The 21,099-nt window shown below is 43.8% G+C and overlaps 1 protein-coding gene across 3 annotated transcripts; it reads left to right on the forward strand.

Moving 5' to 3' along the window:
- Positions 1–873: 873 nt before the first annotated feature.
- On the forward strand, positions 874–8,640 carry tmem267 (transmembrane protein 267). 3 transcript variants are annotated; one of them, XM_031894318.1, is made up of 4 exons: positions 874–1,056; positions 2,817–2,922; positions 5,402–5,774; positions 8,002–8,640. In XM_031894318.1, the coding sequence occupies exons 3-4, from the start codon at positions 5,463–5,465 to the stop codon at positions 8,335–8,337; spliced, it is 648 nt and encodes a 215-aa protein (XP_031750178.1). In that variant the 5' UTR covers positions 874–1,056; positions 2,817–2,922; positions 5,402–5,462; the 3' UTR covers positions 8,338–8,640. The 3 variants fall into 3 exon arrangements, with proteins under 3 accessions (XP_031750178.1, XP_002933078.1, XP_031750171.1); XM_002933032.5 differs by lacking the exon at positions 2,817–2,922 and having other exon boundaries at positions 875–1,056; XM_031894311.1 differs by lacking the exon at positions 874–1,056 and having other exon boundaries at positions 2,618–2,922.
- The last annotated feature ends 12,459 nt before the right edge of the window (positions 8,641–21,099 follow it).

Below are 21,099 nucleotides of genomic sequence, written 5' to 3' on the forward strand. Positions count from 1 at the left end.
GCCCGTGACAAGGGAGATTTGTCGCGGGCGACTAATCTCCCCGTGTGCCAGAGCCCTAAAGGGCAATTTCAGCTTTTTCTGCAAAACTGTAATTACACAGAAAACAGGACCCCAAAACCCCCAGAAATATGTTCAAACTTTAAATTACTGACCAGGATACCAGGGAAACTCCCGGTGGGCCCCGGTGTCAGTGGGCCCTCCTGCTCCTGACCATTTGGCCTGATTCATGGTCATTCTCTATTTCTGAATGGGAACAAAGAGGAGAAATAGATGGAAGAATAGATGCTAGCATGTAAATAAAAGAGACTGGGAGAATAAAGAGGTTGGGTGAGGAAAGGAGGAAAAATAATTTGAAGAGTGGGTCAATGGTCTAATGTTTCCTGGTGGGCCCCTGGGGTCCCAGTCCAACACTGCCTACCAACAAACATCCCACACAGAGGCTATGCAGTCTCCCTCTATATAACACTGCAGTTGTGAAGGGGCCACAGATGACTCCTCCCACTCTCATCTTCACCTAAACTCCCCCAGAGCAACCCGCCCCCTACTGATATCTGACTACAACTCCCAGCATCCATAGACACCATCCCGCTGCGTGTGGGAGGCTGGGAGTTGCAGCCCAAGAACACTAGGGGGCGCAGGCTAGAAATCAATTCAGTGACACAGTTACTCGTTTCCCAAGGATCGCAGGGACGAAGAAAGGTCCCAGAGAGTAAATACACTCCATCCAACGCCACAGCCAATAACGCAACACTCGCTGCCTCTACCCAGGAGCTGTGGGTTATTGAAGCTAGAAAGGGGCGGAGTCTGCGTATGTACCGACCATTCACACATTGGGGTCCCACCCAGTGGGCGTGTCTGTGCGCAGCCCAGCCCTGTTGTGTTTGACGCAGCGAATCCCGGAAGGAAACCCATTCAGGCTGCTGCCTGTCAGATGCTGCAGGGGAGGCTCAGTGGGACCCTGCCTGTAGGAGACTGAGGGGCTGCAGCTACTGGGAGAGAGCGATGAGATGCAGCGGGGAGCTGGGCGCACACTGACTCTGCCAGGGACATATGGAGGTAAGAGATATACACTCTACAGCCGTGTTCTGTCCCTTTCTGAGAAGCTGAAATAATGTAACAGAACTTACTCACCTGCTACATTCATATTCAGCAGTCAGAACCCCAGGGCAGGGACATACAAGGTGGCAGACGGGCAGACGCTGCTTCCAGTTGCAGTTACTTTTACAGATAAAACCACTGAAACATTGCAGTTAATGAATATTGGAAAATTGCTCCTTTAACTAGGAGATCCAATTCTTGTCATGCTTGGGAAGTTATTTGTATCCAGGCTGATGATAATGAAGCACCAATAAGGTGCAGACTGTACATATTCACAACATATAAGTGTTAGAGGTGTGGGGAGGCTGTATCGCTTTTCCTCAGCTTCATTTCATTCACATGCAAATAAATAGCTCTCTGAATGCAACTTGCCCTTTAAATGGTTGGAAATACAAAAGAAACGGACCCAGAGGGCTCTACTACGTACCTTTGCAGTTTTATACTAATAAATGGGGGAGCGCTGTCTCAGGGCTGCTGGGCCAGTGGCCTAAAGGGCAATGAAATATGCAAGCGGCATCTCCGGTGGGGTAAGCGTTGTATGTATGTATATCTTTATTTATAAAGCGCTACTTATGTACACAGCGCTGTACAGTAGGGGTTAAAGATAATGGATAAATACAAAAGATAATGGATAAATACAAAGTACAACAATAAATACAAATAAATACAAGGTGCAGTTGCAATAAGAGTCAGAAACACAAGATGAAGGAGGTCCCTGCCCTGTAGAGCTTACAATCTATATGGGGGGGTAACTAACAGACACAAATAGGCAAATATAAGTGCTGTAGGTCACAGTGGGTGACATTACAGTATAAGTGTTAAAAATAAACCGTGGCATTCCAAGTACACAGAGGCCCAAACAGCCCCCCACCAACGCAATAAATAGTGATTGTCTATGGCATTTGCCAGCAGACCCTCTGGCATTGGCCAGAACCCACAGATTGCCAGTCCAGTGAGTGAGTTGGGGCATCAGGTTCGTGTCAGGTAGTTGGCATAACTCAGTTCCGAGGGAGAGTTAGGGTACAAAGTTAGGGAGCAGGTGGGGAGCAGCCCCATCCCTGTGGCTGTCAGTACAGCTGTGACATGAGACTGTGAGAGTGATAAACAGAGCAGAGAACCCCCTCCATATTTAATTCAAAGTATACACGAGTTAATTGCAAAAGTGGTCAGACGAGCAAGGTTTACCTTCATTTTGCCGTCATCTGGAAATCCTTTTAATTAGCTGATTAAAGGAGAAGAAAAGGTGGAAACGGTGGCCATACACGGGAAGATTTGCTTGTTTGGTGAGGTCGCCAAATGAGCATATCTTTTCCCAATGTGCCCACCTAAAGGGCCAATTTGATCAAATTACAATGGCGGCACAGGCGCCGTCAGATTGGGGCTGCATCAAAGCCGATGTGGCCCCCGAAAATCAAACCTGCCCAATTTTAGGCCACATATTGGTCGGGTAGGCCTGTGTATAGCCACTTTAAGTAAGCTTTATCAGAAAGGCCTATGTAAATACAGCCATAAACGCTTACAGAACTGGTGCTCTGAGTCCTCAGTGAAAAGAAATACATTTCTTTCTTCTTCTGTATGAACTATCTTCTGTGCCAGACTTCCTTCTCTAAGAAAGATCCTTCAGGGCACAGTACAAACTTGCTCAGTTTGCTCCTCTCTCCCCCTCCCCTCTCTGCTGTCTCTCTCTACCTTCTCTGCTGTGGAATCTGAACTGAAAGCTATTCCGTGCCTGCATGCTGCTGCCTGGAAGTGAAGTCAAACCAAGCTAAAATGGCAGCTGCTATCTTAAACAAACAGAGGAAGATTCTAGGGCTTTTTACTCAGGTATGGTAAAGCATTCTGCAGAATAAATATAGCATTCTAGCTTGCACTGTTATGACTAATCTATTGGCAATAAAATTATCCTTTTTGTTTCCTTTAATGAATTTTCAAGTGATCTGGTCACCCTGTGTTAAAGTCATAAATGCCCCATTGCATCCACAGCTGGAACACAAGAAAGTGACACTTCTGTCTATGTATATATATTGTATTTATGTATATGTAATAGGCAAGAGCCATGAATTTCCTGTAAATAATATTCTTCTAAACGGTTCTTAGTGATGGCGTCGGTTATAATCGGTCCTTTGTGATGTAAATTCTGTCACATGATGAAATGAGTGTATTGTAATAAATAAAGTAACCCTTTTGAATAATTTGAGGATATTAGAATTCTGCTCGGAGTTCCATGACCTGCATAAAAGCAGGTTCTGTGGCCTTGTGCCTTTATATATAGTCATGGAACTGCTCTGTATAATGTATGTATGTATGTATAAATCACTAGGCTGGATCTGTTCTAATCCCAGTGGCAGAGAGGGAGTTCTCTCGTGGTGCCAGAAGGTTAGTAGGAGCGTGGAGCTGTATATGTGACGTCCATCAAGGGAATATTTATAGCTGGGAATAAAGATAGCAAGTTCTTGCAGCTGATTCAATTAGCAGGGCAGTGACTCAGCCCCGGGGAGCTCATGAAAAGAGCAGGCAGCATCTCTGGTGGCTCTGACCTTGAGCAAGGATTGTGCTTATTTACATCAGCGCCGCCCCAACCAGTGCTCCGAGCATTTTTATAAGTGGGGGGAGAAGGGGTGACTCCAAAGCGGCTGTAGGTAGGAGTATGGGAATTACCATCCTAACAAGGTGAAGGTGGGATAGGGATGCCAAACTCCTGGCCCTCCTAAAACAGGGCAGTACTGTACTGGCTAGGGCTCAGGCCCTGGCATTTTAAATACAGAGAGGCCCAAACAGCCCCAACCAGCCCACTAAATAGTGACTGTCTTACTGGAGCCCCTCTGGCATTTGCCGAAATCCACAGATTGCCAGCCTGCCATTTCTGCACTTGTGCTTCCCAGTAGGCACTCAGTTGGCCAGCTTGCTTACTCCCCAGACCCTTGCATGTTTGTTGGCACATTTCTCAGCAACTAATGTATCAAATTGTAATATTCACATTACAGACGTAGGCAAAGCTGAGGAAGCATGCTCACAAGCAGCCAACTGCCACCTTCAGTGGCAACAACTGTGTCATCTCTTGAATTTATTTGGATTCATTTGGGTTAGTGTCTGCACTGCTAAAGGGAACATGCGTGTGTGGGGTGGGGGGGAATTAACATGTGTATAATTTGGAAACAGTGCATTTCATGAAGGTGAACTGCCCCATTTAATCTCATATTTTACCCAGTGCTGTGAAGGTGAAATAGCTCTTTCATTTCAGGTGTGTTTGTTCTTGTTCTAGAAATGGCTAATCCACGTGTTCCTCAGATGAATGGGCAATGGACTCAGGAGTGCTGTTTTGGTGTTTAAAGTTGGAGAGAGACACACGCACAGATTTGGGCTTTTTGGCAAATTGGCCATTTGGGCATGTATGGCATGTAGAGGCAGTTTAAACAGAAAACCCTGTGATCCTAGCGGATCGATTATCTGTCTTGACAGAAAATGTCTGGTCCCTTGTTTGATATGTGGGGCCCATCAGTAAGAGTACTGTGCAGGGGGGCCCAGCATTTCCAACTTTATATATTTGTTGTTTTGTGTACATCCAGACATAGGCTTCTGTAACCTCTTATTGTATTTATGGCCAAAAATAGAGCCCCCAGTCTGAGATTTGGTTCAGAAATTGGTTGCATGCCATCACTTTCATAGGTTCAGGCCCAAAACACTTAAGTGTGCATTTCTGGGCCGAAATCCAGTCAGGGACAGGCAGGAAAGGGGTTGTTCACCCTTGAATTAACTTTTTAGTATGATGCAAAGGGTGATATTCTGAGACACTTTGCAATTGGCCTTATTTCCATTATTAGTGCTTTTTGAATTATTTAGCTTTTAGCTCTCTAGTTTGGAATTTCAGCAGCTGTCTGGTTGCTAGGGTCCAAATTACCTTATCAACCAGGCAGTGGTTTGATTGAGAGACTAGAATATGAATCAGAGAGTGACTGAATACAAAGGTAAGTAATAAAAACTGATGGTGACAATAAAATTGCAGTTTTACAGATCAATAGTTTATGGGCTGCTGGGGTCAGTCACCCTCATTTGGAAGCTTGAAAGAGTCAGAAGAACGCAAATGAAGACCAATTTAAAAATTCTGGTCATACTAAGAGTTAACTTAAAGAATAGCCTCCCCTTTATTGTATATGGCAGCCACCAAGGACAGTATGAGGAGAGCTGCAAAACCGCATGCCATTATATAAAAAAATTACTCTATTTAATCTCTTCAAAGCACACACTAATAATATTATAAATAGGTTTTGCCACCACCTAACTGCCATACTGGGATATCTTTCAGAACCAAGCTAAGCTGTGATGGACTGGATAAGACATCCTGATACAACACTTGCCTACTTGCCATGGCGTCAGAGATGGAGAAGGCCGATGCCCTCCTTCACACCTTCAGCACGGCCTCTGCGCTCTCCAGTTTGGCACTTGGAATGTTCTGCTTCGTGGCTGATAGAGTCCAGCAAGCAACGTTCATCCAGCAAAACGATTGGCTGAGAGCTCTTTCTGATAGCGCCACACACTGCGTGATAGGCATGTGGTCATGGGCCATTGTCATTGGCTTGAGGAAGAGAAGTGACTTCTGTGAAGTGGCCCTTGCTGGTTTCTTTGCCTCGGTTATTGACCTGGATCACTTTTTCCTTGCCGGCTCTGTCTCTTTAAAGGTAAGGGAAACATTCCTTGCTCTAGGTCTAAATTAAAGGCATACTGGCACCTTTTAAAAGTAATTTGGTTGGCATCCTCAGGACCCAGTCTTTCCAAATTCACGATGCTTGACAATGTATCTTTAACACAGTGAGTGCAATGCTTTAGATAACTTTTTGTAAAGGGCAAATAAATCCCACATTGTAATTTAAGCTTGTTTAGTTAGTATTAGGGCATCTGGCTGCCATAAGTGGCACAGCATCTCTATACCCTGATTAAATTAGACCCTTTTCTAAAAAAAAGACCCTTTCTTCATACCGTGTTTTACTTGACATTACCAGTCATGGCATGGCCAGACCGTCAAGTTTGATTTTTTCTGGGTTGGTGGTGGAGGGGGGAGGAATACAAATGAAGCTTCAAAAATAAGTATTTATCCCAGCATGCGTGGCAAAGCTTCCCTAGGGAGGAGGAGACAAACGGCTGCTATTTTAACTGTTGTTTTATAGCCTTGATTATGTGCAGCACAGGGGACTTAGTCACTAAATAACAAGCGGAGGAGTCAGGAGCATAAATGCATTTCTTTTATCAAGGCAAGAGGTGGGGGGCCTTGGCAATGCAGCAGGGATGGGCCCCCATCTGAGGGTGTCTGATCTGCAACACGTAAAATCTGCCTCATAGCATGTGGCTTGTTATGGGATGTTGAGAGATGCAGTTTAACCAGAGCAGGCTGGACACCCATATTAGGTATTTACTGATCATATCTAATCATTATTACACCGTTTAATCTGTTTACATTCCCACCATAATGCTGGGGGGCCCAGGACAAATACACCCTCTGCCATGCACCAAAGCCATGCTGGGAATTCTTCATACTGCCTTGATTTCTCTTCTTTTTCTTATTGATCTGTTCCTGGCTTCAGAATATGCCAGCAGCGCCTATATCAACGGTGCCAGCTTCTATCACTTTTAAAGTGCGTGTTTGTCATCTTCACTTCCATTGCGGCTGAATTTATTCAAGGTCGTCCTCTAGCTGGCAGGGCTCCCTCCGGCGACAATAAGCAGCCCTCAAGGGAAGCTGGAGAGAGGTTTATATATATATATATATATATATATATATATATATATATATATGTGTGTATATATATATATATATATATATATATATAAATACTGTATTTTGCAGTTTCAGCATTATTTAAATGCCATTGTTGTGAGAAGAGAGGCTGTATTTTAATGCAGAAGATGTACTGCTGATGTCATGTCTGATGTCATGTCTGATGTGCATTCATGGAATGTAGTATATACATTTACATTCCTTACCTATGATGATTAACATGATGAGTAGTTTTGCAGATCCTAAATGACACACTGCTGCCTTAGGTATCATCTCCAGTGTGTGGTGTGCTCAGCTTGTGTGCCCTTGTGCCAAGCATTCCAGGCCTTGCTGTATGGGGCCGATATTATTTCCTTGCCTGACAGATAGACATGCAGACATACCTAGGAAGCTAGATCCTAGAGATAATATAACTATGTTTTTAGGTGCCGGTGTCCCTTGACAGCATTCAAACAATAATACAGAACCATTGCCTCATTCATTTAGTATATTGTTGCCCTATTGTATTCTATGAATTTCCTGAGGATAGCCCCTGAGTAGTTTATAAAGGACCAAAGTCTCTTTAGCGCTGTAGCTCTTGCAACTCAGTTACTGTGCCTTTAAGTGGGTCTAATCCATAGGAAACACAAGAGCCCCTCTGCGCTCACCCACTATTAATATCTATAGGACATTAAGACATTTTGTGCACAAAGCTACTAAGCAATGCCATTCCCATTAAATAAAAGAGTTTGTCCATATATTGCAATATACTTCAAGCTGCCCAACTACATCACAGTCATCCCCGGTCTGGCCAGTCCTACCCTCACTTTTATCTGTTTCATTAAGAATTCTACCGCTTCAATATACATTTTAAACATAGACTGAGTTTTACATGCATAGCTTTGTACTTGTCCACATTGAACCTCATTTTCCAGTTTGCTGCCCAGTTTTGCAATTTTGTCAAATCGCTCTGCAAAGTGACAGCATCCTGCATGGAACTTATGGTTTTGCACAATTTAGTATCGTGAGCAAAAATAGAAACGCCCACCTCCAGTGCAGACAAATATGTGTCATAAAATTGATCAATATATAGAATAATCACTGATTTTCTTCAAGTAATGTCCAACTGTTACCCTATGCTGTTCTTTCCCTAGGCTGCTACCAACCTTCAGCGCCGCCCCCCTCTCCACTGCTCCACTCTCATTCCGGTGGTTGCCCTCACACTGAAGTTCCTCATGCAGCTCCTAAGACTAAAGGACTCCTGGTGTTTCCTGCCTTGGATGCTGTTTATATCATGGACTTCCCACCACGTGCGAGACGGGATACGTCATGGACTGTGGATCTGTCCGTTTGGAAAGACTGCTCCACTGCCATACTGGCTCTACGTGGCAGTCACTGCCTCCCTTCCCAGCGTATGCTCTCTAATCATGTATCTCACTGGGACGAGACAACTCATGACTACAAAGCACGGGATACATATCGATGTGTAACACTGTCGGATGCCTTGAATTCTCATCAATCTGAATGTTTACAGAAGCATTCTCTCACCTTTCAACCACCCAGTTCCACCACTTTTCCATCTAGCAGGCACCACACATTTATCGTTACGATAGCACTGGGTATAAGTTGTTGAAGCCTTAAGTAGTGTTTTCCCATTAGTTGTTCATATTCAGGGTTACTTGCTGGGGAATATCAAGCTTCCCGCTTAATTTCTGACATGACTTCTCTAATAATGTACTGAAATATTTAATAGAATCCCTTTATGTCAGCTTTACGTCGGTTCAGTATAAAAATAGCTAAAAGAAACCTTAATTATATAGTCAGATACATTTCAGTATCTTAGATTGTATCTAAAGGTGTGAGAGGCCATATGGTGAAATGGTCAGGCAGTTTGGCCCATTCTGACATTTACAAGTTGACCATTGGTGGTCAGTCTTGGTAGAAGAGTAGGCACTGATGGATCCAACTGGATCACATAGAATTCTGCTTACCAGTAGCACCTGTAGCTCTGGAAGCACGAGGGGCACTACTGCCCTAACATCACTTGGGATTGCCAAAGCAAGTAGTTCCATACCATTTTGCTATTAGCTTGGGTAACCAAATCTGATAAAATCTAAACATTCAATCCTCAGGCAGGTCTGTCAAATAACCACAAAGTTGGCCTGTGTACGACTACCCAACAGACATATTCCCAAGGGTCCAGATTGTTTTAAGATATGTAAAAGTATTCCCTTAGTATTCCCTTACATCAGTCACAAAAATAGCTGGAATTAACCTAAATTAAATCAAGAATCAAATTAAATTAAGAATCAAGTCTTAGCATCTTAGGTTGTATCTAAAGGTGAGGAAACATATGCAGAAATGGTCAGGCAGTTTGGAACATTCTGGCTTTACCAGTTGACCATTGGTGGTCAGTCTTGGTGGAACAGTAGGCACTAATGGCCCCAGTTGGATCACGTAGAATTCAGCCTCCCGTGGCACCTCTTTGTGTGTGCATGAGGCACGAGACTGCTTTCTTAGCATTTTTCATTGTCAGTTTAGATTGCCCAAGAAAGTAGCTGTGGTGACTAAATCTGACAATATCCAGCCTTTCAACACACAGGCAGGTCTGTTAAACAACAAAAAACTTTGCCTGTGTTTGGCCACACAACAGACATATTTCCAAGTGTCCAGATCGCTTTCCTATTTTAAAAGAAATAGGTATGGAATCTGCTATCCAGAAACCTGCTATCCAGAAAGCTCTGAATTACAGGAAGGCCATCTCCCATAGACTCCATTATAAGCAAATAATTCCAATATTTAAAAATGATTTTTCTTTTTTCTCTGTAATAATAAAACAGTACCCGTACTTGATCCCAACTAAGATATAATTACCCCTTATTGGGGGCAGAACAGCCCTATTGGGTTTATTTAATGGTTAAATGATTCCCTTTTCTCTGTAATAATAAAACAGTACCCGTACTTGATCCCAACTAAGATATAATTACCCCTTATTGGGGGCAGAACAGCCCTATTGGGTTTATTTAATGGTTAAATGATTCCCTTTTCTCTGTAATAATAAAACAGTACCTGTACTTGATCCCAACTAAGAAATAATTACCCCTTATTGGGGGCAGAACAGCCCTATTGGGTTTATTTCATGGTTAAATGATTCCCTTTTCTCTGTAATAATAAAACAGTACCTGTACTTGATCCCAACTAAGATATAATTACCCCTTATTGGGGCAGAACAGCCCTATTGGGTTTATTTCATGGTTAAATGATTCCCTTTTCTCTGTAATAATAAAACAGTACCTGTACTTGATCCCAACTAAGATATAATTACCCCTTATTGGGGGCAGAACAGCCCTATTGGGTTTATTTCATGGTTAAATGATTCCCTTTTCTCTGTAATAATAAAACAGTATCTGCACTTGATCCCAACTAAGATATAATTACCCCTTATTGGGGGCAGAACAGTCCTATTGGGTTTATTTAATGTTTAAATATTTCCATTTTCTCTGTAATAATAAAACAGTACCTGTACTTGATCCCAATTAAGATTTAATTCATCCTTATTGGAGGCAAACCAATCCTCTTGGGTTTTTTGTTTAAATTGTTTAAATCATTTTTAAGTAGACTTAAGGTATGGAGATCCAAATTACAAAAAGATGCCTTATTCGGAAAACCCCAGGTCCTGAGCATTCTGGATAACGGGTCCGATACCTGTAATAGCAATCACTGTATGAATATAGTTTGCTCTTGCTTGGATATCAAGCATTAGGGACTTGAGGAATTTCATTTAGGATCTTGAAAAAGAAGAAAAAACTGATTTCATCCCAATTTCTTAGTCTTTTTATGTTTCCAGCAGCTATTGCAGCGAAAGCTGTAGGAACAAGATCTCACAGACTTCTACCTGCATCTGTCGGCCCCTCCTCTTTATCTCCCCCAAGCTCCATGCCTTGATAGATGTTAAGCTGGTGCTCTCCTAAAGAACAACGGCAATGCAGTGCCCTTATCCATAGACAGCACTAGTGATGTGGGCTTGCCCAATACCCAAGGGTTCAGGCCGACCTCAGCACATCAATTGCAGGTCGTGGGCGGGTTCAGGTGGAGCTCTTCCGCTCTCCCTCCCCGTCCGTGACCTAACACTACCAGCTTCCTCTTCCGGCTTCTGTATTTATAGGCACCCCGCCCCTTTTGTGACATCATTATGGGGCAGGGCGGGCGCGGGTCTATAAATAGAGGGAAGAAGCCGGGTCGGTTAGGATTGTGAGCGGGTGGGTTTGTAGGCGTTTTGTCCCCGGCTCTTCCTGATCCATTGTACAGCACTGCAGAATATGTTGGAGCTTTATAAAGATAACATTTATAATGAACTCTCATAGTGGTTAATAGGACATCATACTGACCAAATTATGGATTTTAAATAACAATACAGAGTTTTATCATGTGTAAATCAGTGTAATCCCTTGGGCAATATGAGATGTGCCAGTGAGTTCATGTCTCTTCAGTAATAAGTGTGTGCCATTGGGTGGGTTTATTGTCCTATGAGTTTTGTAAAGTATCAAGAGCCAGGGGGAATTCTCCAGCCCTAACATTATTATGGGGCAATATTGGGTTTAGAACAATTATCATTGTCTCTGAGATTCATGTTCTTGCAAAGTTAGAGGTCATTTCGCTATAGACAGAAGAATTGCACCGTTCCACATTCCAGCTGGTTCCATTTTGCTTGGGAAGCCATTTCTCTTGCACTCCTCACTTCCTGTTATTCTGTTATAGGCCAAGCAGCATTTGGGAAATAAGAACCAGTAAAATGGCTTCGGTATCAATCCCCGCACTCACAAGAGCAGTGCATTTCTGGTCCAGGTCATTTGTCATTCTGTAGCTATAGATATTAATTGTATTTATTATTTTCATTTCATGGTTTCTGGTAAATTCTACAAAAATGTGGTTATTATTTATTTTAAAAAATAAAACATAGAGTTTAAAAATAAAAAAAAAACCTTGCCGAGAAATTTGGTTGTTGGGCACCTCTATGGCTGATGATTTAGGGCAGTGCTGTCCAACTTCTGTGGTGCCAAGGGCCGGAATTTCTCTAGCATACATGGTGGAGGGCCACTAATGGAAGCCAGTTTTGACCACTTCCCTTTTTTAAACTACACCCACTTCAAACCACACCTATTTTATCACAATAGTGGTAGCACAGCAAAATCCCAAATGCTTGGTCCTTACTGCGGGGATATCAACCATCATTCATATGTGAAAGAATTATATTATGTCATATTAAGACATACCCTTAAATCCATATGCCTCCTCCTCCCCTGTGGATAGCAGAGCAACCCCCAGTACATAATTACACACATTAGGGACCATTTAATGGCTATTTCCAACTGCTAACAAACACACAACAAACCCCTGCCAGGTTCACCTCCCACAGGCAGCATAGGGCAGGCAGAGTATGGCACACACAGGTAGCACTCTGTCTGCCCTATGCTGCCTGTGTGTGCCATACTCTGTCTGTCTTATGCTGACGGTTTGTGCCATACTCTTCCTGCCCTACCCTGCCTGTGTGTGCCATACTCTGCCTGTCCTATGCTGCCTGTGTGTGCCATACTCTGCCTGCCCTACCTGTTTGTGCCATACCCTCCCTGCCCTATGCTATGTGCCATAAGCTGCCTACTCTATGCTCCCTGTGTGTGCCATACACACAGGCAGCATAGTCCAGGCAGTACCTACAATGTCTGAGGTGTGAACAGGTGAACAATGTGGGTGGATTACAGCCTGAGCCTGAGGTGTGAACACTGCAGGGGGTGAACAATGCAGAGATTAAAAGGTGTGAACAACACAGGGGATTACATTTTTAAACAGAGGGTTTACAGCCTGAATCTGAGGTGAGAACCATGCAGGGGGGCAGTTAATCACAGTACTGATACCATTTAAAGATTACACAAAGGTAAGCCATCAAAGCAGCCAGACAGGTGGGGGGCCACACAGATGGGGGTCGAGGGCCGCCAGTTGGACAGCACTGATTTAGGGGACCGGGTTGGGACCCTGATGATAAACTACTGAATTATGGGGTTTGTAGTTGCACGTTACAGATAAGGTACAGCTGTGTTTTAGCTGGAACATCGGAATTATTTTTCCTTGCCACATTCGCTATAAAAAGCAGTTTCTGAGCCAATCTCCCATCCAGCTGAAGTGAATATTATTCTTTGCCCCCCTCCCTGGGCTATAATAACAGGCTTTTATTTGCCTAAATAATTACAGCAGTCACAGATCATTGGCAACTATTTTTATATCCTCTAATTATTGTGCATGTGTTTATCAGTTCCACAGGCGCAACGTAATTACCTTCCCCGTAGTAGCTCTATACAATGGCTGTTTGTTGCTTGGATACTCATTGTGCCTGAGGCTGTTTCACAAGTTCTATATAAAAATGCAGTTTTCCCCCATTTAAAACATTTTGAGCTATAAAATTCAGACCATATAAGGGATCAAACCTGCCTGACCAAGTGATTAGATTTGCTGTCATTTGGGGGAAATGCTCTCTGTTTGAAGTCATAGGGAGTTATACAGGCCTAGCTGTTCTGACCCAATACGCAGGTTCCAGTGGGCAGTTTGCAAACCTGGCTCAGCATCTCATCCAGCCAGTCCTCTGCTCTGCACTCACCTCAGGACCTGACTGCTGCCATATTGACTTCTTAGCAGATGGTTTGTCACTGGTGGAGAAAGTGGTCTGTGCCAAAACTGAAGCGCAACAAAGAAGTAGGGCAGAAATGTTGTACGTTATGTTTTGGGCTTCTGTACCAGCCCAAGGCAACCACAGCCTAGCAGGGAAGATCTGTGCCCCCTGTTGAGACACTCACTTATGATGGGTAAGTTCTGCATAAAGGGACACATAAAATCCCCCAGTGTCCCCTATAAAGACAACCCAAGGCAGGTGAGGTAGGAGATAAAGGTATATAAATATACTATATATGCAAGGTATAGAGTAGAATATAAAAGTCAAATATACCATCTTATAAAATCACAAGGGCCAGACATGATAGTGCTGACTAGCTAAGCCCCCACATGCACTTTGCTATTTGCACAGCTGGAACCACAGAGCACACAGACAGTTGTAAAAGGGGCATCATATACTTTTTAGATAAGGTATGTCATATTCTATAAAAGGCTAAAGGTGGCCATACACGAGCAGATCCACTCGCTTGGCGATGTCGCCAAGCGAGCGGATCTTCCCCCGATATCCCCACCTATGGGTGGGCGATATCGGGGACCATTTAGGTAAAAAAAATAATAATCCGATCGTTTGGCCCTGGGGCCAGACGATCGGATTATGTGGGCGGCAATGGGGCAGTCGGATCGGGGACCGCATCAACGAGCCGATGCGGTCCCCGATCCGACCAGATTTTCTAACCTGGCCGATCGAGATCTGGCCAATTTCAGGCCAGATATCGGTCGGCCAGGCCGCTCTGCTCTCCCCATACACGGGCTGATTAGCTGCCGAATCGGGGGACCGATATCGGCAGCTATAGTCGGCCCGTGTATGGCCACCTTTAGACTTTCAGGGTCTCATTGGAAGCTGTTAGTGACACATTTCAGTTGCTGTTCTGTGTTGCTGAAAGCTTCCACTCTGTCTTTGATTAATGAATAAAGCATCAGTTATGCTGAGAACCTTGTCTCAGGGTCTTGTTGTATAGTAAGGTTCTGGTTGGTTAAAATTACCAACACCCCAAAGATGCCCCCAGTAGCATCTTCTTTTCCGCTGATTCTAAGGTTAGGGACCCACTCAAAATATATTGTATACAATGAATGCTATTCAGTTAAGATACCTGCGTACTTGCACTTCTGTGTACTTGCAATGAGGACCAATGGGCCTATCCAGCCTGCTTGTGTGCAAGTGCACCTACTGACCCCGAGGAACCGTGAAATTGCGCCACTTTAGACACTGAGGTCATTCCATGGCTCCCATAACAGGTTCCTTCAATAGCTGCAACAGACTTGCACCAAGGAATCACAGTGGCGATGCCATCCCAGTTCTGAAAACATTAGCCACAGCTTGCATCCCGTTAATGGCAAGGGGCGAGATGAACAGTGTGCGTTATTGCAAATGTCAGAGACTGGTCGGATAATCACAGATTTCCTACAAGTTGATGGCGAGACTCTGACCATCATTATTGTTGCGGCTGAAGTAACAGAGGCTAATTTCCCAACAGCAAAGATGTTAAAGGGAAAGTTAAACCTAAAATAATTGTGTCCGTACCAGCATTTCCTCACAATAACAACTGAATTCAAAGGAATCAAATTGAAATTGATTGTGACCATTAAAAAAAGATCCCTTTCTATCTGTTGTATCATCTATCTATCATCTGTCTATCATCTGTCTATCTATCTATCTATCTATCTATCATCTATCTATCATCTGTCTGTCTATCTATCTATCTAACAAACAACATGTTGCTCCCCAACCCTTTGGATGTTGCTCCCAGTGGCCTCAAAGCAAGTGCTTATTTTTGAATTCTTGGCTTGGGGGCAAGTTTGGAGGCATAAAAACCAGGTGTACTGCCAAACAGAGTCTCCTATAGACTGGCAGTCCACAAAGGGGCTATCAAATAGCCAATAACAGCCCTTATTTGGCACCCCCAGGAACATATTTCATGCTTGTGTTGCTCCCCAAGTCTTCTTACACTTAAATGTGGCTCACGGGTAAAAAAGTTTGGGGCTCCCTGATCTATAGTTTCATCTGTCTATAGTATCATCTATCTGTCTATCTATCTATAGTATCATCTACCTATCTATCATCTATCTATTTATCTATAGTATCATCTACCTATCTATCATCTATCTATCTAGCTATCATCTATTTATAGTATCATCTATCTATCTATCTATCTATCATCTATCTATAGTATCATCTACCTATCTATCATCTATCTATTTATCTATAGTATCATCTACCTATCTATCATCTATCTATCTAGCTATCATCTATTTATAGTATCATCTATCTATCTATCATCTATCTATAGTATCATCTACCTATCTATCATCTATCTATTTATCTATAGTATCATCTACCTATCTATCATCTATCTATTTAGCTATCATCTATTTATAGTATCATCTATCTATCTATCTATCTATCTATCTATCTATAGTATCATCTACCTATCTATCATCTATCTATCTATCTATCTATCTATCATCTATCTATCTATCTATCTATCTATCTATCTATCTATCTATCTATATCTATCTATCTATCTATAGTATCATCTACCTATCTATCATCTACCTATCTATCATCTATCTATCTATCATCTATTTATAGTATCATCTATCTATCTATCTATCTATCTATCTATAGTATCATCTATCTATCATCTATCTATCTAGCTATCAATCTATCTATCTGTCTATCTATCTATCTATCTATCTATCTATCTATCTATCATCTATAGTATCATCTATCTATCTATCTATCCATTCAGAGCCTCTCTCATTTATCTTATAGGCATCACATCTTCAGTGGGTCCATAAGACAATGACCCATAGCAGCCTAATCGTTGCGCCACAGCCACAGTCCCTTCCCAGAGGCTATTATCCCCCCACTGCTACTATAGGCACCATCTCTCCCTACTATACCTGCTATCCCACAGCCCCAGTCCCTTCCCAGAGGCTATTATCCCACTGCTACTATAGGCACCATCTCTCCCTACTATACCTGCTATCCCACAGCCCCAGTCCCTTCCCAGAGGCTATTATCCCCCCACTGCTACTATAGGCACCATCTCTCCCTACTATACCTGCTATCCCACAGCCCCAGTCCCTTCCCAGAGGCTATTATCCCACTGCTACTATAGGCACCATCTCTCCCTACTATACCTGCTATCCCACAGCCCCAGTCCCTTCCCAGAGGCTATTATCCCCCCCACTGCTACTATAGGCACCATCTCTTCCTACTATACCTGCTATCCCACAGCCACAGTCCCTTCCCAGAGGCTATTATCCCACTGCTACTATAGGCACCATCTCTCCCTACTATACCTGCTATCCCACAGCCACAGTCCCTTCCCAGAGGCTATTATCCCCCCACTGCTACTATAGGCACCATCTCTCCCTACTATACCTGCTATCCCACAGCCCCAGTCCCTTCCCAGAGGCTATTATCCCCCCACTGCTACTATAGGCACCATCTCTCCCTACTAAACCTGCTATCCCACAGCCCCAGTCCCTTCCCAGAGGCTATTATCCCACTGCTACTATAGGCACCATCTCTCCCTACTATACCTGCTATCCCACAGCCCCAGTCCCTTCCCAGAGGCTATTATCCCCCCACTGCTACTATAGGCACCATCTCTCCCAACTATACCTGCTATCCCACAGCCCCAGTCCCTTCCCAGAGGCTATTATCCCCCCACTGCTACTATAGGCACCATCTCTCCCTACTATACCTGCTATCCCACAGCCCCAGTCCCTTCCCAGAGGCTATTATCCCCCCACTGCTACTATAGGCACCATCTCTCCCTACTATACCTGCTATCCCACAGCCCCAGTCCCTTCCCAGAGACTATTATCCCCACTGCTACTATAGGCACCATCTCTCCCTACTATACCTGCTATCCCACAGCCCCAGTCCCTTCCCAGAGGCTATTATCCCCACTGCTACTATAGGCACCATCTCTCCCTACTATACCTGCTATCCCACAGCCCCAGTCCCTTCCCAGAGGCTATTATCCCACTGCTACTATAGGCACCATCTCTCCCTACTATACCTGCTATCCCACAGCCCCAGTCCCTTCCCAGAGGCTATTATCCCCCCACTGCTACTATAGGCACCATCTCTCCCTACTATACCTGCTATCCCACAGCCCCAGTCCCTTCCCAGAGGCTATTATCCCCACTGCTACTATAGGCACCATCTCTCCCTACTATACCTGCTATCCCACAGCCCCAGTCCCTTCCCAGAGGCTATTATCCCACTGCTACTATAGGCACCATCTCTCCCTACTATACCTGCTATCCCACAGCCCCAGTCCCTTCCCAGAGGCTATTATCCCCCCACTGCTACTATAGGCACCATCTCTCCCTACTATACCTGCTATCCCACAGCCCCAGTCCCTTCCCAGAGGCTATTATCTCCCCCACTGCTACTATAGGCACCATCTCTCCCTAATATACCTGCTATCCCACAGCCCCAGTCCCTTCCCAGAGGCTATTATCCCCCCACTGCTACTATAGGCACCATCTCTCCCTACTATACCTGCTATCCCACAGCCCCAGTCCCTTCCCAGAGGCTATTATCCCACTGCTACTATAGGCACCATCTCTCCCTACTATACCTGCTATCCCACAGCCCCAGTCCCTTCCCAGAGGCTATTATCCCCCCACTGCTACTATAGGCACCATCTCTCCCTACTATACCTGCTATCCCACAGCCCCAGTCCCTTCCCAGAGGCTATTATCCCACTGCTACTATAGGCACCATCTCTCCCTACTATACCTGCTATCCCACAGCCCCAGTCCCTTCCCAGAGGCTATTATCCCCCCACTGCTACTATAGGCACCATCTCTCCCTACTATACCTGCTATCCCACAGCCCCAGTCCCTTCCCAGAGGCTATAATCCCCCCACTGCTACTATAGGCACCATCTCTCCCTACTATACCTGCTATCCCACAGCCCCAGTCCCTTCCCAGAGGCTATTATCCCACTGCTACTATAGGCACCATCTCTCCCTACTATACCTGCTATCCCACAGCCACAGTCCCTTCCCGGAGAGTGTTATCCAGCTATTACAAGGGCTATAAGTCATCTATACATTTAGTACAACTAAAGGTGGCCATACACGGGAAGATTTCAGCTGCCGATTTTGGTCCTTCAGATTTGGCAGCATATCTGCCTATGGATGGGCACCCTGACAGGCCTACCTGACTGACATCTGGCCTAAAATTTCTAGGTCTTGGTTGGGTAGGTTTGATTTTCTGTTGGATTGGGGACCGCATCGGCTTATTATTGCAGTCCTTGGTGCGACTGCACCTATGTGTTAGGGCCAAATGATCGAATTAGCCCAATATCAGCCACCTTAGGTGGGCATCTGGGGAGAAGATCCGATATTCTGGCTTGCAACATGCATGGCCACCTTTATGAATCCCTGCTTGATCCCCCCCCCCTTGTGGAGACTCGTCTGTAGACAGACTCTATAGCTAATTAGCTCTCAATACATTTGTCATTGTATCACTCAAAGAGACTGATGGTACCTATGAAGAGGATTTTGCTTTAGTTACACGCTTAATTCACTTGCTAGCAGTATCAAATACATTGCAATGTAGGGAAGGGAAGCAGCAACCAGAAAGAATGAGAAGTGTAAAAAGCCCCCTGAGTATACAAAGTACTGCGTGATTAAGGAACCATTTCTTCCCTGATAGAATAACAACAATTACTGCACAATTGCTCCATACAGAACATGGGGCGGCAGGCAGGCACAACATCACCAAGAACACTCGCTCTTAAATGTTTATTATGTGATGAATCAGAGACAATAACACAATGGTTTGGAATAATGTTAGAAGTGTGAGCCAATAATAACATTTTAACATAAAAAGAAAACATTTTTGCACCCTTTTTATAACTTTAAATTCCTAAACTAATTCATTTTGATTTTCCATTTTAAAGCCACACTAAACAGTTTCTGTAGAATCGTGATTAGAGCAAAGGGAAACCTATGCTGGCAGAATAGTTCATTTCTTCATCTTTCTATAAAAATACAAATAGAATATAAAAAATAAAGGTATAATTATCCTTCACAGAAAGTCTGGAAATCTCACAAATAAGGATTTTGCCTCCCTCTGGTGGTAATTTAGACCCATGACATGTCTGTAATAAAGCTATGTAGCACTTTGCATTGTTTATCATTCACGCCAATCCCTATCATAGTGGAGCTTTTCGTCCCCCGTGCTGTTTAGCATTGTAGTTACTCGATGCACTTTAATGTAGGGATGTTTCCTCTTGCAAAAGATAAGGGTAATTAATCAGAGGTCAGAAGGACAGAGAAGAGTTCAGAAACCCAAGAAGTCCTTTCTCATGTCTTTCCTGAGCAGAGCAACATCATAAGTGTTCTGTGTTTTCGTTTAAAGGGGTACTTAACCCTGCTGCACAGCACAGCTCAACCAAACTTTACTCAGCTGTTGTGGACTACAAATCCCAGAACAATGTAACATATAATGAAGGGTGAGACATGCTGGGAGCTGTAGTCCAGCAACATCAGGGTTCAATTCTTAAAGGAACAGTAACACCAAAAAATGAAAGTGTATAAAAGTAACTAAAATATAATGTGCTGCTGCCCTGCACTGGTAAAGGTTGTGTGTTTACTTCAGAAAGTCTACTATAATTTATATAAATAAGCTGCTATGTAGCCATGGGGGCAGCCATTCAAAGGAGAAAAGGCACAGGCACATAGCAGATAACAGATAAAACACTATTGTATTCTACAGAACTTATCTGTTATCTGCTATGTAACCTGTGCCTTTTCTCCTTTTTCCAGCTTGAATGGCTGCCCCCGTGGCTACACAGCAGCTTATTATATACATTATAGTAGTGTTACTGTAGCAAACACACCAGTTTTACCAGTGCAGGGCAACAGTGCATTATATTTGTATTACTTTAAAGCTGTTTCATTTTTTGGTGTTACTGTTCCTTTAAAGCAATATTTCACAAGAAATTTTCCAATGAGAATCCCAGCTGATCTGTATAAATCTGGCTACATGTTCCAGCAATTGGAGTTGGAAGCATTAAGCACAGTTTCCCAGCACTGAACAAGTCTGTCCTTTTCCTCATGTCTGACTCCTGTGTCATATAATGAAGGGAAAATATGACATAATTATCTCTATATATACGATAAGAGCAAGATGCCTGACACAGTGCTGGGAATCAGCATTCTCATTGGTCACTTCTCTCGCACTTATAATGAGCTTTCGTCAGTAGAATTCTAACTGGTGAATATCCTTGCATCTATAATTAAGTTTTCGGCAACTTCTATAGAAAAAGCAGGGGGCGCAGTGGGACAGTGTTAGGACTGGGTTTACAACCTCTTTAAAACATTCTCCTCGACTGTACAGTCAGATAAACTGAACAGCAGGTGGTGCTGTTGTTACAAAAGTAAACAGCTTAAGGGCTCTGGCACACGGGGAGATTAGTCGCCCGCGGCAAAACTCCCTGTTCGCGGGCGACTAATCTCCCCGAGTTGCCTACCCCTGCCATCCCACTCGCGAGTCT

Source organism: Xenopus tropicalis, chromosome 1, assembly GCF_000004195.4.
Source record: "Xenopus tropicalis strain Nigerian chromosome 1, UCB_Xtro_10.0, whole genome shotgun sequence".
Classification (NCBI taxonomy): domain Eukaryota; kingdom Metazoa; phylum Chordata; class Amphibia; order Anura; family Pipidae; genus Xenopus; species Xenopus tropicalis.